Source organism: Podarcis melisellensis, assembly GCF_964234715.1.
Source record: "Podarcis melisellensis genome assembly, chromosome: 11".
NCBI lineage: Eukaryota > Metazoa > Chordata > Lepidosauria > Squamata > Lacertidae > Podarcis > Podarcis melisellensis.
Genome location: NC_138543.1, coordinates 5,112,545 through 5,128,115, shown reverse-complemented (window position 1 = coordinate 5,128,115; position 15,571 = coordinate 5,112,545). Strand labels below are relative to the sequence as shown.

General features: G+C 45.6%; 2 protein-coding genes and 1 long non-coding RNA gene across 7 annotated transcripts; all 3 read right to left on the bottom strand.

Moving 5' to 3' along the window:
- Positions 1-2,547: 2,547 nt before the first annotated feature.
- On the bottom strand, positions 2,548-5,958 carry LOC309380705. 3 transcript variants are annotated; one of them, XR_014173054.1, is made up of 2 exons: positions 5,807-5,958; positions 2,548-2,908 (listed from the first exon to the last, which is right to left on the bottom strand). It is a non-coding gene; the product is annotated as an uncharacterized lncRNA (long non-coding RNA). The 3 variants fall into 3 exon arrangements; XR_014173055.1 differs by lacking the exon at positions 5,807-5,958 and adding an exon at positions 5,288-5,436; XR_014173056.1 differs by lacking the exon at positions 5,807-5,958 and adding an exon at positions 4,556-5,199.
- A 1,462-nt stretch (positions 5,959-7,420) lies between these two features.
- LOC309380596 (uncharacterized protein) lies at positions 7,421-10,457 on the bottom strand. Its single transcript, XM_081930751.1, has 7 exons — positions 10,350-10,457; positions 9,931-10,089; positions 9,716-9,820; positions 9,498-9,598; positions 9,184-9,251; positions 8,574-8,756; positions 7,421-8,484 (listed from the first exon to the last, which is right to left on the bottom strand). Exons 1-7 carry the CDS (start codon positions 10,440-10,442, stop codon positions 8,360-8,362), a joined length of 834 nt encoding a protein of 277 aa, XP_081786877.1. The 5' UTR covers positions 10,443-10,457; the 3' UTR covers positions 7,421-8,359.
- A 201-nt stretch (positions 10,458-10,658) lies between these two features.
- On the bottom strand, positions 10,659-14,543 carry LOC309380557 (uncharacterized protein). Of its 3 annotated transcripts, XM_081930663.1 has the most exons (7): positions 13,234-13,998; positions 13,049-13,158; positions 12,786-12,935; positions 12,232-12,374; positions 11,727-12,089; positions 11,427-11,541; positions 10,662-11,291 (listed from the first exon to the last, which is right to left on the bottom strand). In XM_081930663.1, the coding sequence occupies exons 1-7, from the start codon at positions 13,424-13,426 to the stop codon at positions 11,025-11,027; spliced, it is 1,341 nt and encodes a 446-aa protein (XP_081786789.1). In that variant the 5' UTR covers positions 13,427-13,998; the 3' UTR covers positions 10,662-11,024. The 3 variants fall into 3 exon arrangements, with proteins under 3 accessions (XP_081786788.1, XP_081786789.1, XP_081786790.1); XM_081930662.1 differs by having other exon boundaries at positions 10,659-11,541; positions 13,234-14,543; XM_081930664.1 differs by lacking the exon at positions 11,427-11,541 and having other exon boundaries at positions 10,668-11,291; positions 11,975-12,089; positions 13,234-13,987.
- Between the last annotated feature and the right edge of the window lie 1,028 nt (positions 14,544-15,571).

The window sequence follows — 15,571 nt, the reverse complement described above, 5'->3', positions numbered from 1 at the left end:
TCTAATGATATTTATGATGCTGTACATTAATAATCACCACGACACTATAGAAAGAGAGACCCAGAGATAGTGACAAGGTAATAAAGGCCATTTGGCAGAAATAATGTGCAGAAGAGATAACTGTGTAAGAAACTTTGCCGTTCTTGGAATAACCTGGCTGGACACTCCCTCAATGAATGGGATAAGAGCTCCTCTGACACATCACACAAATTAGGTGATAAAATTCTAGACTACCATTTTAGTTTGCAATTGGTGGAGGTGGGGGGTCATAGTTTTGAGTGTTTTCCTAAGGAAAAAAATTCCTAAAACATTAAGGAGAAGATTTGTTAAAGTACTTGTAGGGTACTGGGGGAGTATTCAAAAAACTATGGCCTGAAATGGTATAGTTCAGAATGCAGCTACTTTGCATTGCGTCTCATCCTGCGTAAAAGATGAGGTGCAATGCAAAGTAGCTGAATTCTGCACTATACCAGAATGTAAAGGCACCCTTTTGCATTACCTTCCAAGCTTGTGACTGACAACCAGGGGCACATGTTAAACATTCCTTGAAGTTATCTCTGAAGAAGCCAACTAAGCACAATCCTAGATTAGCCATATTAACCTGCCTGTGCCATAGGTAAACAAACAGGAAAATAAATAACAGTTTTAGTATTGCTATAGCACAATATGCAGTTCTGCTAACAGTTCACATTGGCAAGAAAAGACTGTGTTAGAAAGGCCTTTTTCTTTGCCAGCTCTACATTATAGGTGGCAATGGGTGTTGTCAGACAGGTCAGGCTGAAAAGTGGAAAAAATTCAAATTTTAAGAAAAGGGGAATTAGACTTTTTAAAAGGATTGCATGGGTACAGAGAGCTGAAAGATTTGCCTTCATTATCTAAACTCTTTTTTCCTCTGATACCAGAAGTAAATTAAACTGGGAGAAAAATCCCTGTGGGGAGGGGTTACACGGAGGTAAATGACAGGGGGGGGGTGGAAGGGAAAGGGTTCAGTTTTAGAAATACAGCTGCCTGTATTAAATGCTGTTTCCTAGCAGGAATGAGATTATTTTTGCAAATATACCAGCTAATAGTCTCACCATTGAAACAAGCCAGTTTCACCAATGAAATTAGTGGTGCCTTGTACTTCTTAACATACAGGAGGAGCAGATTCTGATCAAATAATGTACCATTCTAATTTGTTTCCTGAATGTGAATAAGACAAAAACTAAATAAATCTGAGAATTATTTATATCTGTCATTGAAGCAAAAGGGAGCAGCTGTTGAATAGTGCCCAGGTAATTCTATCTAAGAGATCCAGCTAGGAACAATATTGTCTCCAAATGAGGTAGCAAAGAGACTTTAGAAAAACATGAATTAAAGTGTTCAGAATTTGAGATTGGTCAGATAAATTGAGTCAACATCTTTTTCAACATCCGTTGCAGTAAGGCTTTTGACAAAGTCCCCCATCATATTCTCATGAGGAAGCTGGTAAAATGTGGGTTGGACAAGGTAACTGTTAGGTGGATTTGTAGCTGGTTGACTGACAGAACCCAAAGAGTACTTGTTAATGGTTCCTCATCAAGTGGGGTGCTGCAGGATTCTGTCCTGGGCCCGTTGTTGTTCAATATCTTTATAAATGACTTGGATGAAGGAATTGAGGGGATGCTCATCAAATTAGCAGATGACATCAAACTGGGAGGGGTTACTAATGCTGCAGAAGACAGAATCAGAATTCAAAATGACATTAACATATTGGAGAACTGGGGCCAAGCTAACAAAATGAATTTCAATAGGGACAAATGTAAGGTTTTGCACTTAGGCAGGAAGAACCAGATGCAGAAATATAGGATGGGGGGCACCTGGCTTACTAGCAGTACATGTGAAAAGGATCTAGGGGTCTTGGTGGGCCACAAGCTTAACATGAGTCAACAGTGTGAAGCAGCTGCAAAAAAAGTGAGTGCTACTCTAGGCTTCATCAACAGAAGTCTAGTGTTTGGATCAGGGGAAGTAATAGTCCCACTCTATTCTGCCTTGGTCAGACCTGGAATACTGTGTCCAATTCTAGGCACCACAATTTAAAATGGATGTTTACAAGCTGGAACATGTGCAGAGGAGGGCAACCAAGATGATCAAGGGTCTGGAAATCAAGGCTTATGAGGAGCCCTTGAAGGAGCTGGGTATGCTTAGCCTGGGGAAGAGGAGACTGAGAGGAGATATGAGAGCCATCTTCAAATATCTTAAGGGCTCCATCTTAAGGATGGAGAAGGGAGCAAGCTTGTTTTCTCCGGCTCTGGAGGGTAGGACTTGAACCAATGGCTTCAAGTTGCAAGAAAGAAGACTCTGACTAAACATTCGGAAAGACTTTCTGATAGTAAGAGGCCTTCAGCAGTGCAAGAGACTCCCACGAGAGCTCGTGGACTCTCCTTCCTTGGAGGTTGTTAAGCAGAGGTTGGATGGCCATCTGCCATGGACTCTTTAGCTGAGATTCCTGCATCGCAGGGGGTTGGACTAGATGACCCTTGGGGTCCCTTCCAGCTCTAAGATTCTATGATTCTGTGAAGAAAGACATGTTTGGATTTTATTTTATTAGAAGTTTTAGCAAGCTATTAAAATACATTTTCTTACACACACAAAGTTTAAACCATTTGTCTTCTTAACAAGAAGCTGCTTCTGGTATTTCAAATCCTGGACTGCAACAATCAACCTATCTCCTCCACCCTCCATGTTAGAGCATCACCCTGATTATATTAGAGTTGCCAAAACATCCTGAAAGTTGCAGGGCTTTTTTAAAGGAAACCACCAAAATGGTTGAGCTTTTAAAGGAGAGACGCCTACATTATTGACAAACGCCAGAGTTGTTGAGCTCGGACATCAGTTCCGCCCATTGAAATCCCAGCAATGTCCAGGAAAATCCAGGTGTATGGCAGTCCTAGATTATATGCAATAAATAAATGAATAAATAAATAAGTTTTTGTCTGACGTTTCTGTCACTGGATGCTATGTGATAGCATTATTTCTTTGCATTTTGTATTGCTGAACACACACACAAGCAATGCTTGAAACTTCATAAGAAATGTGTCTGTGTCTGTGTAGGTGTAAAGAAGTACAGTGGTAGATATTTTTACAGCATTTTCACAGCATTTGTGGCCTCAAGTTCTTCCTGAACGAGGCCTTAAGAAATTCACTGGTTGTGCATTAAATTCTTTTGACCCACATCCAAATGCAAGCTCAGCCAGGCCCACATTGTGTCTCCCACCTCCTGGTAAAGCAGCAAGGATCATAACAAAATTGGTACTGTACAGCTGCAGGTCACTTGTCCATATTGGCACATCAGACTCAATTTATTATATGCCTTTGGGTATGAAGAGGTGGAGGTTTTTGTTCAGAAATCCTCCTTTCTAGAGAGAACAGCACTGACTGAACATAAATTCCGTCCCAAAGACCAGCTAGCCAATTGTCACAAAACGCAGCATTTTTCCAGGATGACATTTGAAGTTACAAATTGTATTTCTACTGGAGGTGGTATAGCACAAATGGTCATTTTGACTGAAATCCTGCACACACTTACCTGGAACTAAGATTGTGTGCAATAGTATGGCAGTAAACATGCCAAGATTGTTCTGTTGGTTGTGCATACCTCAGAAAGTATTTCTTTCTCACTGCTGGTATGTCCATTGATATGCCTGTCGTCGATAGAGCAGTCTGACTAGGAAAGCAGAACTTCCCTCTGCCTCATATTCACTACACATCAACCTGATTTTTTTTTTTATTAATACAATATTATTAATACAATTAATACAATTTATTAATACAATTATTAATACAATAAAAGGTAACAGAAAAAACAGAAAACAAAGCAAGAAAAAATAATAATATTAACATCTTATAGTAACCGTAATTTCTTCGCTTTTTGGACTTCCTCACATCTCTCGCTCCTGCGTTCCAAATTTATACAACTTTAGCCAGCAATTTATCACCTTGTTTCAATTCTTATTCTAAAAATTTCCAATATTGTGTCCCTAACACATCAACCTGATTTTGGAGTCCGATGCTCCATTACAAATCACCAGAAAAGGGGACGTTCATCACCAAAAAAAGGACGAGAACTATTTTCATAAAATTTAAATATGTTAATATATATATGTCTAAAGGGACGTGGGTGGCGCTGTGGGTTAAAGCCTCAGCGCCTAGGGCTTGCCGATCGAAAGGTCGGCGGTTCGAATCCCCGCAGTGGGGTGCGCTCCCATCTTTCGGTCCCAGCGCCTGCCAACCTAGCAGTTCGAAAGCACCTCCGGGTGCAAGTAGATAAATAGGGACCGCTTACCAGCGGGAAGGTAAACGGCGTTTCCGTGTGCGGCTCTGGCTCGCCAGAGCAGCGATGTCACACTGGCCACGTGACCCGGAAGTGTCTCCGGACAGCGCTGGCCCCTGGCCTCTTAAGTGAGATGGGCGCACAACCCCAGAGTCTGTCAAGACTGGCCCGTACGGGCAGGGGTACCTTTACCTTTTTAATATATATATGTATAAACGCAAATATCCAAATGATTGCTACAATTTAAATTTAAACACATCTCACCATAGTGGGGAAGACTGTGGTCAGCTGAATTGTGTGCCTGCTCAGTCTGCTGTCAAGGTGGTCACTATTGATAGGCAAATTGAATACCCCTGGTCACCCCGCTTTTGGTTCCTTATATTTAAACTAGGCTTGGACAAGTAAGTCAATAAAAATGACTTTTTTCAAATAAAGGACTGTCCTCTGACAGCCCTTACATACAGACCTGTCCTCTGTAAAGTAGGGCATGTGGCCACCCTGTGGTTGAATGCAATGTGCAGGCCAGTTCAGGCCTAAAGGGTTGTACCCAACTAAGCCCTGCTCAGAGTAGACTCAGTGAAATTACTAGGTCTAAGTTAGCCATGTCTGCTAAGTTCAGTGAGCCAAAGACACAACCCATTGACGCACAGCGTAAATTAACACAGTGGTACCTTTGGATGCGAACAGGATCCGTTCCGGAGCCCCGTTCGCATCCTGAGTAGAATATAAGACACGACTGTGCATCTGCGCGTTTTGCCGCTTCCGCGCATGCCCGTGATGTAATTTTGAGCATCTGCGCATGCGCGAGTGGCGAAATCCAGAGGTAACACACTCCATTACTTCTGGGTCGCTGTGGAGTGTAACTTGAAAACGCTCAACCTGAAGCACCTTTAACCCAAGGTATGACTAGAATGCAGAGTTTTTAAGTGAAAGAATAAGAGCTTTACTGAGTTAAAATAAACTTCTCCATAAACAGCATTGACTGAGATTACACACTGACTCTGCTCATAACTGAGGCAGACTGACTCTGACTGAAATCTTACAGAGAACACAGAGAGAAAATGGCTGCCACTTATAAGGAGAATGAGTCACATGTCAGTTAGCCGTTAGGCCTGAAGAACTTTAGTAGGCCCAGCACTTGCCAGCCTGTTTATATTTCTGCTCTCTAGGTCTTTGGGGGGGAGTGTCATGTGACAAAGACACACGAGAGCAGAAGCAGCAAAGCAGGCTGGGAAGTGCTGGGCCTGCCCAGTCATTTGGGCCTACTCAAGTTCTCCAGGCCTAACGGCTAACTGCTGAGTCACTCTGACATGGGACTTGGCGGCCATTTTCTCTCAGTAAGTTTTCAGTTAGAGTCAGTCTGCCTCAGCTATGAGCAGAGACAGGATGCAATCTCAGCCAAACTGTTTGGAACCATGGAGAAGTTTATTTTAACTCAGCAAAGCTCTTCTTCTTCCACTTAAAAACTCTGCATTATTAATTTCCGCTGCACGTCACCCACAGAGTCCAAAGTACCTGAAGTTTGTGGCTGGAGCTGTGAGGAATTGTGGGAAAGAGGGCTCCCGTCATCTGGCTTGGGCCTATCCGAGTTGGTCTCCAGCAATACCTGAAAAGAAAATTTTGCATTAAGGAAGCAAGTTATTTATCCCAGACGAAGCCTCTTTCATAATGCCAGGCCTGCTAGTAACCAACATACTTCTTTTTCAAGCTTGAAGAGGACTCCCAAGTCCTTTGCTAGGCCAGGTCCAACCCTTAGCTATGAGGTTCCTTGTTCAAAGGTTAGAATCTCTGATAATGTTGAATATTCCTTCATGTTAACCACACTGGCCTATGGAAGTCAAACAACTTGCCATGCTAGCTCTCTCATAATAATAATAATAATAATAATTGAAAAGAACATGTGATGTGCAAACAACACTGGTGGGATTTCAAGAAGCACTGTGAAAACAGAGATATATTGTTAAAAAAACAAATAGGAGTGGGAGGGAAGTTTAATGGCAACATAAACAGAGAAATGCGTAAACTGAGAAGTAATTATGGATGATTGTCAGAGAAGCCGAAGGAAGTCTAAAAAGAATCAAATTTGTGAAAATTTGACATAATTGTATTTTTGTGTTGGAAAATAATAAAAATTATTTATAAAATAATAATAATAATAATAATAATAATAATAATAATAATAATAATAATAATAATTTATTATACCCTGCCCATCTGGCTGGGTTTCCCCAGCCACTCTGGGCAGCTTCCAACAAAACACTAAAATGCAATAACCTATTAAACATTAAAAGCTTCCCTAAACAGGGCTGCCTAAACATAAATCATCCCTAAACAAAAAGTTTGCTCAGTTGTTACCTAGCTTGCAGGTGAGATGCATTTGGAGGGAACTGATGAGGAAGTGGGGCAGGATGCTAAAAAGGGACAGTTGTGAACATCCCCATCTCTGAGCGGCAGACAACTCCAGGACTGTCTGCTCTTTGCCTGGGTTCAGTGTCTTTGGGATATTAGGCTTTGCTTGCACATAGATGCTAACATAGATGCTAGGATGAAGCGTTTCACGGCAGTAACCCTCCAACCGATCTTGCTTCCCCATTAGCTTCCCAGGGTTGCCCCAGGCCAGAGCTCTGGGTCCAGCTCAGAGCAAGACAATCTCCTGCCTCTCCAGATTCCAGCATCCTCCCAACTCACCAGATGCAACCCCTGCCTCTGTGTCTCCATCTTGGGATGACGGGGCATCCTTCCAGGGAAGTGTGTAGAGATTTCCCTTACTAGCTTATTTTTCACAAACCAAAAGACCTATTTCTCTTTTTAACAAAAATATTATTCATTTTTTACAAAATGATTTTTTACACATTTTAACTTAAACCATAAGATCCATATTTACCCTTTTTAAAAAATATATTTTTAATAAAATAATTACAATTATAAAGTAAAGTAATAAAGTGATGGGAAGGGGGAAATGAGGGGGAAAAGAACAAAGATGTTTATAAAAAAGAAGGAACAAAAATAATATACAAAATACTATCTAGCATAGTGTTACCTATCCTTGAATGCTACATATTTTGCCTATACTATTCTATACATCCATTTTAACCTATCTATCTCACTAAAAAGAAGTCCTGTTTGCTGTTTTAAGTCCTGAAAGAGTCAATAAAAAGTGTCCAGTCCTCAAATTCACTGCTAGATGCAGGGTCGATGTTGCAGGTGTTGTCTTCAGGGCAGCTCCTTTCCCGGCTGATGACAGGGGTCTTCTTTTCTCCGGAGGTCTCCCCCCAGGCTCCAGCAGATAGGCCGCCATTTCCCATCACGGTTTTGTTCCAAGCAGGAAAGAGAGAAAAGAGATTATGTTAGAAAGGGTATTAAATCTTATGAATGTTAGTCCCTCTGGTTGTCCCCAACATAATCCCCGCTGTTGGTGAAAAGAAAAATTAAAAAGGGGGAGGTGTTTTCTAACAAAGAAATGGAAGAAAGTTACTGCTTGGGGGTTGCCTGCCACCCCTCACTCAAGAGGACGGCAGAGAGTCCTGCAAGGAACCGGACCCTGGGCATACACCAGCAACTGGGGGAGCCTGCCTGTCCTGGGGGTGGGACCCCTAACAAAGGGGAAACAACAAAGATAAGATTGTCCCTTTGGGGGCAGCACTTAGGGGGTGGGACCAGATCGTGGGACAGCCCCCTTGTGTTAACATGACTGTTTTAACAAAGATGGGGTTTTATATTGGGCGGGTGCTGTTTGATTTGCAGGGCGGGGTTCTAAACGGTTGTTAAATGTGATATGTTGATTTAGATTTTGTATTTGTGGGCTGGAGTGTTGTTTTCGAGGCTTTTGTATTGTTTATCCGTTGTGCATATGTTTTTTGTTATTTTAATTTTTCTTATGTTCTGATATTTTTATCATGTATTTTGTGCTTCGTATACTGCAGCTTGCTGTTGTGAACCACCCTGAGATTCAAAATCCATCAATAAAAACAACAATCAAGAACAAGAACAACATCAACAAGAAACACAACAACAAAAAGGTTTCCTACCGCTATGTATGGAGGGTCGTGAGGGCAGCACCACTCCTCTTCATCGATCCTGATGGCGTTGATGTTCCTGGTGCTGATCCAGACTGGATCCTGCGGAGAGCAGAAGATGGAATCTCTGCAGCACAACTCTGATGTCCACATTGCCTTGGCCTGGCGCTGGATGTTCTGCCAGGAGGAAAAAGGGGCTCCTTGAGAAACATCACATCCAAACAGCCCACCAGATGTCCAAATAGCCCACCAGATGCCTCATTCACCTGGCATGCAGCTCAGGAAGTCCTGCGGGTAAGGTTCCCTGTGAACACAGCGGAGCAGCCTCCTCACAAGGTGCTGGACCCTGCCTTTCTGCCGATGTTTACAGGCCCGCTGCATGATGTTTAGGCAGCTCCTCCCTGTCCTCCTGAGCCCTTCTTCCTCATGCTGCTGCATCTCTTCCAGCCCTGAGTGGTAAGGGAGAAAGGTTGAGCAAGGTGGAGATGCATAGGAAAAGAGCCATCCATCAAAAATATTAAGACAGCCGTCGGGTGGCCCCAGCAATCGAGCTGGGGACGTGCGCTGGTTGTAGGTGGGGATGCAGGAGTCCACAGGGTATCCACCCCAACCAGGACACAAGCAGTGGTGGTTTCCCTTGAGGAGGAGGAATCAGCTTTTCACAAGGCAAAAACTTGCAAAGCACCCCCAACCAGAGCTCCTCCCAGGACCAGGGTATGGGGTAGAGGAATATATGTGTGTGAGAGAGCATTCCAATCCTCTTTGCATGTTCATCTTGTGGCACCTCTGTCTGCACATACATCTGGGAATCTGCCTTCCCCTAAAGCCCTTTCTCAGCAGAAGCATCCCTCCCTGGCCTCCGTACATCTCACTTACATGTGCCATAGGATGCCATGTCTTGGCTTTGGAAGAAACTGGCATCCCGGAAAGCCAGATGACCCAGAGAGACAGGGCAAGAAAAGGGACATCATCTCGGTGCAAAGCAGTGGAGACAGAGGCAGCTTGACAGGGGGACAGGTATGCTCTGATGCCTCTAGAGGCCTCCACCCTCGTGGAGCACTCAGAGCAAGATCTGGGCGCAGATAGGGATCTAGTAAGCGTCCTGGGGACATGCCCACCCTCCCTGCCATTGTTTCCAAGATGTTTCTGTCCATCCCTACCAGGGAAGGACGTTGCTTGACTTACCCAGAAGCAGAGCTGCCACCCTGGAGACTGCTGGCAGCCTGTTGGCAGACGGCTTTGTACATGTCAAGGCAGCACTCCGAAGGATGTTCTTGCTGAAGGTCTTGCTCTGTTGGCAAAGACAAAGGAGAAGTGGCATCAGAGAGGCTTGAGAGTGCAGCAGAAGAGCCTTGCACCCCCAAGGACATCCCTGGGCAAAGTTGCCAACGAAGCAGAGGGACCTTACCAGATGCTTGGCAGCCTGGTGGAGAGCAAAGTGGAGCCTAAATTTGTTGGGATGCACCCACCACTTGACTTGTGGGGCTAGATGGGAAAGAGCCCTCCTTGCGGCCTGCAACACAAGAAGAGAAGAGGGTTACAAATTGCCGTAAAAGAAATCTCAGAAGCTCCTGAGAACAATCCCTCCCTCCTACTGTGCAAGTCCACCTCCTTGGCCCTCACCTTGGCCACCTCATCCTCGGCTTCGAGGTGAATGAGGACAACGACCAGTTCATGAATGGCTTCTTCTTCTGTTGTTGTTATGGGAAGCCTTTGGTCTCTCACCCAGCCCCGAAGCAGCCCCAGATGTTGGATAGCTGAGGCCCGGACAGAGTCTTCCTCCTGTACGCAGAAAACATCAGAGATTGTGTTTCTCATCAGAGCAGTTTTCTTTCGCCTGCCCACCGGGGTGTTTTGAGGCTGCTCAGCCCCCTATCCTCCTCCCCCGTGTGATTTCCAGGCAGGCTTCCAAGAGAAGGTGCTCCAGACGAACACCCTCCTGAAGCCAGATCTCCACTGCATGCCAGTCTAAACACCACCCTTCCTCTTCCAAAGCATTCCTCCTCCACAGTGTGTGATGTCATGTGTTCTCTAATACTCACATGGGCAGCCAGACCGCAGTAGGTTGCCGCCAGCATCTTCATCTCTTCCTCTCCCAGCTCCCTGGAGAGGTAAGCTTGGTCTACCAGGTGCATCAAGTCTGGGAGGACATTGGCATCTGCACAAGGGAGGGAATCCAGCAGCAACAGCCGCAGAAGCGAAGGGTCCTACACAAAAGAGAACATCTTTTCAAAGGTCTGAAAGGCCCCACGTTTTTTCTTTTAGCACAGGCCCTTCAGCATTATGTCAGCAAAAGAGTGCTGGGCCATGATTAGAAATGGGATCTGTACCCCCCTCCCTCCCTCTGAGCCTCACTTGCCATGTCAGAGTCCAGAAGCAGGACTATCCCTCTGACACTGAGCTTCCGGACTTGCAGGTGGTCATGTTCCAGCCAGGTGAGGAGGTGCTCCAGTGTATCCTCACAGGGATAGATCTGCAGACGGCAGCTGAGCAGCTAAAGAGGCCCAAAGAGAAAGAAACTCTTCAGTGATGAGAGGTTGAGGCAGGTTCTCTTTTTATCCACCATCTGTAGTTCTGCACAGAGCAAAGCCACTGAAGTGAATGGACCCACGTTTGTCATGGACATCAAATCCAATGGGTCTACTCCGAGGAACACTAAAACAGGCAACAGTCCTTAGGCTCAAAGTAGCCTTGACAAAAGCCACAGAATATGGAAGCTAAAGACAGCTGCAAGGTCCAAATTCTGATGAAGGCTGGTTGGGGAACCAAGGACACAAAGGGAGCTGAGGAACACAAAGCCCAACACTCGGCAGAAACCAAGCCAGGGCCTCCTTGCTGCACCCATTTCCTCCCGCGTCAGTCCCCCTCATCTCGATGTAGATAGCTGCCGCTACTTGTGGCATTCCGGCAAACTCCTGTCCTTGAGAGCAGCAGTGATGTTTTCTACCATGAGAGGGATCCACCAGCGTCGCTTTCCGACAGCTCTGAAATGGAGAAGCAGATATTGGTAAGGAAAGGAGAGACACCGTAGGAAGCAAAAGGGGCACAGTCCGATCCTGTGCTTTCAACACTGTTTGCCAGACCATTGGAAGGTCACCCTGTTCTTCCTCTTGCTTCACCATGGCAGACAACCCCTGGCTGAAATTCTCCAGGCAGAAAAGTTGGTCTATGATGGCTGTCTCTACTTCCTCTCCAGTGGTGCCGAGAAGGAGGTACAGAACTTCCTTAGCCCCTCTGTAACAAAAGCAAGACCAGTTTTACCAGGAGGGTCATTGCCACACACTCACATTCCTTCCCCATCCTTCCTCCCGAACAGCCGCCTGAAGGAGAGCCTCCCTTAGAAAACCAAGTTGGACTGGAAACCCCCAGAGGCTGAAGGGAAAACAACTCCATTGGCCCCTTTGCAACACACTACTCACCGAAGGAATTCCTGGTCGTAGTGGAAGTTGACAACCATCCCCAGGAGAGCGATCAGCAGCTGTGGGAAATTCTGGCGCACAGCTGCCTTGTATTCCTCTATCCTGAGGATGGCGTGGAACAGGCTGGTGAGATGTTGTTGTAGAAGAGAGAGGTGCAAGTCACTTTCCGTGCTTTTCTGCAGAATACAGAAACCCCTCAATATTACCCTGGGAAGAAGGAAGCCAGAAAGCAGGTGGTTTGTTCTTACCACTTGGGTGGCAGCTTCTGCCAAGGGGCTTTGGTAAAGCTGCTCGGCCATGAGATGGAGCAGTTGTTCTTGGTTGGCCAATGCCAAAACCTCCTTCCATACTCTCTCGCAGTCTCTGTGAATGCAAAAACAAGAGCAATGGTCAGATTCAAGTCTTCTGCTTGCTGCCATGTTCCGGAGAGAGGAAATGGCACTGAACAAGCCCTGCAGCTTGCCAACCTTCCCCTTAGCCCAGTAGAACCTGGAGGGCTCCATACCCGAAGGGAAACTGGAGGAGGTATTCAACCACTTTCACCAGGTGGTGGTGTAACAAGATGGAGAAAGTGAAGACGGACATGTTTCTGCCCTCCACTGTAGGCCCCTGGGTGATTTTGTAGAAGGCCTCCAACAATACCTCCACCTGTCAGAGAAAAGGAGGGGGTTGCTTGGAGAGTACAAGCTAGCGGGGCTGTCTGCAGGCGGATCCCTCCATCCCTGATAGAAAGAGGGACCCTTGACCTGTGCCACCACAGCCATCTTCCTTCAAAGGTACCAATCAGGGTCCCTGGGAGTATTACACACAGGCAGCTCCAGGGAACCAGTTCCCCTCTCCAAGAGGGGGGCCAAGAGAAAAGCTTACCAGTCTGCTCCCAGGAGGAGGAGGATTCCCCATTCCTGAACCCATGTTTCTCAGGACCCTTGGCTGAGCTTGTCCTGACGTTGCCAGGCCCCTCTCAACAAACATGTCTCCTGGCTACCCAATGGCATTAGGTTGCCTCCCCTACACCAAATCGGAGATTCTTCTTCTCTCCTACCTTTGAAGACACCTTACCTTTACTGCTTTGCCGCTAAACTGCTTGATGAACTCTTGTAGCAGGTGGGAGATATCCAAGGGGTCGAAGCTGTTCTCAAGAACCAGGTTGCTGGCCAGGAAGCACATGGCCTCCAAGAGCTGCTCCGCAGGGAGAAAGGCGCCAAAAACCTGAAGCAAGAGAGGAAGGTCAGAGATGCCCACAGGGCAGGGCTGGGGAGCAGAAAGCCCAGGTGCTTTCTCTGCGGAACCCAGAACATGCGGCTTGAGAGACAGCGACTTACCCTGGCAAGAGAGTAACAATTATTCACGAACAATTCAGGAACCGGTCCTCCGGTGGAATTCTGAGCTCTAATGATGAGTGTTTGGTTCCTTGACGTTCGTGCCAGCATCTCTGCAAAGGAAAGCCAAAGTTAGTTCGGGTTTTGCTCTCCCCACCCCATGCTGTGATGCATTCTTCCTATCTTACCTTCGTTGCGCCGCAGGATGGGCAGAAGATGGCAGAGGGCCTCTGCTGCCCGCTGCCTGCACTCCAGGTCTGGATCCAATGCACACAGATAGGAAATCGCCATCAGTTGGCCAAGGGAGGATGCAGGAAGCACTACCGATGGCTGAGAAGAAACCCAGAGAAGGGACTGATAAGAGAAGCAACCCTTCACCATTTTCCATAAAACATTTTTATTAAATCTTCAAAACATTCCAAAACACTTAGCATCCTATACAGAAAATATCAATTTCTTTTTTACTTCCCACCCCTCTTTTCCTGATGTTTGCTTTTTACTTCTTTTATCAGCTGTTTTACTCACTAGGATTCATTCTGCTATGGCCCAGCTCTGTTCTTAAAATTGGGTATGTGCTGGGATGCCTGATTGTCCCTTGGGCACCTTGCAGGGCGGGCCTAGAAGGAGCAGCCTGAAGGCCTTGACAGCCCTGCATGGTTGCAGTGCTTTGCTTCAGTAACTCACATATTCCTGGATCTTCTGCAGGAGGTTGGAAAGCTCTCGAAGCACCTTCCTTCGGACCATCTTTTTCCCACTCTTCATCGTGGTGACGACATCTGTAAGTCTGGCCTTCAGCTGGTCCTTGCTGAAGCCTTCGGGAGGAACATCAGCCGCATCCGGTGAACCTGTGGTTGGGATCCTGAGGGGAGAGAGGAGTAGCACTTGTGTAAAAAAGTTTTATTGCCTCCCATCCTTCAAAGACCCCAAGCACCACCACCATAGAAATGGATTGGGGGGGGGGGGCTTTTGAAAGCAATTGATGATTGGTGGGAGGGGATTAGCACAGCATTACCTTGGAGGAAGATCCTTCCCTTCTTCCAGGCTGATTTCTGATATTTGATCCTCGTCGAAATCAATTCCCTGTCCACAAGAAAAGAGAAACAGGAACGTCAGAATGTGAGGAGTGGATCAGACCCATTCATGTTTTTGTGTTGATCAGGAAAGTGCAGGCAAGGTAGGTTGGGAAAGAAACTGAAAATCTCTGTCCTCAATTTCCTTAGAGACCTTATTCATCCATTCATTCCTTTAGAGCATTTGTACCCCTCTCCTAAGCCAAAAAGGCTCGAAGAGAGCCTTCCATGAAATCAAATGTAAGAAACTCCCTAATTGCAGACTTCTATTGTAATAAACAATCTGACCAACAGAAATATAACACACAAGGAAAGGGGGCAAGGAGGGCAGAGGAAAAGACAACTCACAAGCTCAGGCCCCAGGGTCTAGAATGCTGTTCTCCCACTGAGGCAGCCTGATGAAATGGCTGCCGCCACATGACAGTTGGGGGACAGGTGGGCATTAGCTCTGCAGAAAAACCAGATCCATCTGGCACCCCCTTCCCCTCCACTGGGCCGGCTGCTCACACTCTTTTCTTCTTCTATTTTTCCCTTTCCCTCCAAACTATAGTACAAAGATATCATCCAGCATATGTAGAAATAGAAATGAAGCCTCTCCCAGATTCACATGTACATAAATCAGAAGGAATCCTCTGTTCAAAATAATATTCAATCGACTGCAATATAGAACACTAAATTTTCCTTTTCGGCATTCCTTCTCCCCTTCCTACAACTTGGGCAAAGCTCAACCCTTTCTTTGACTTTGGATAGCTCTTTGCCCAACTTGGTGAGACCATTAATCTAGGTTCTAGAGTTAAGTCCTTTGGCCATGGCAACCTCCACTTACCTCCAGGAATCTTTGGGATGCCATCTTCTAATGTAGTGACTGAGCAAAGGTCACTACAGGCCACCACTGCAAACCTCGAGATGCTGAGAATGCAGGAACCTCAGTTCAAATGGTCACAAGTTCTATTGCTAGGCAACGGCCCTTGAGAACATGGAATTCCCGGCCTCAGTGCCAAGGTTCTAGGAGAGTCCATGTGGCCTAGTAGACCTCATGATTAGACCTTATGGATAAGTTAGCTAGCTAAATGGATACTTTTGTGCCAATCTCAATAATGGTGGAATTTAATTGATAGGATGTTGTTTTGTTAACTGGCTAATGTGAAGATAAATGCTATGATTTCTGAAATGTTTTAATAATGGATTTCATACAGTATGCTTATGCCATTTTATATACCTTTGTTCTATTGTTGTATTGATGTTTGTGTCGTAATGTTATTGTGAACTGCATTGAACATTGCTGGGAAAGCAGCATATAAACAAACTTGATAATGATAGAATATAATATAATGATAAATCTGTATTTTACATAAAAGCTGCCGAGGCTGAGATTGACTTGCCCATGGCCACACAAAGGTTCCATGTGATTCAACCTAGTTCTCCCATATGCAAAGCTATCACTATCCACTGCCTC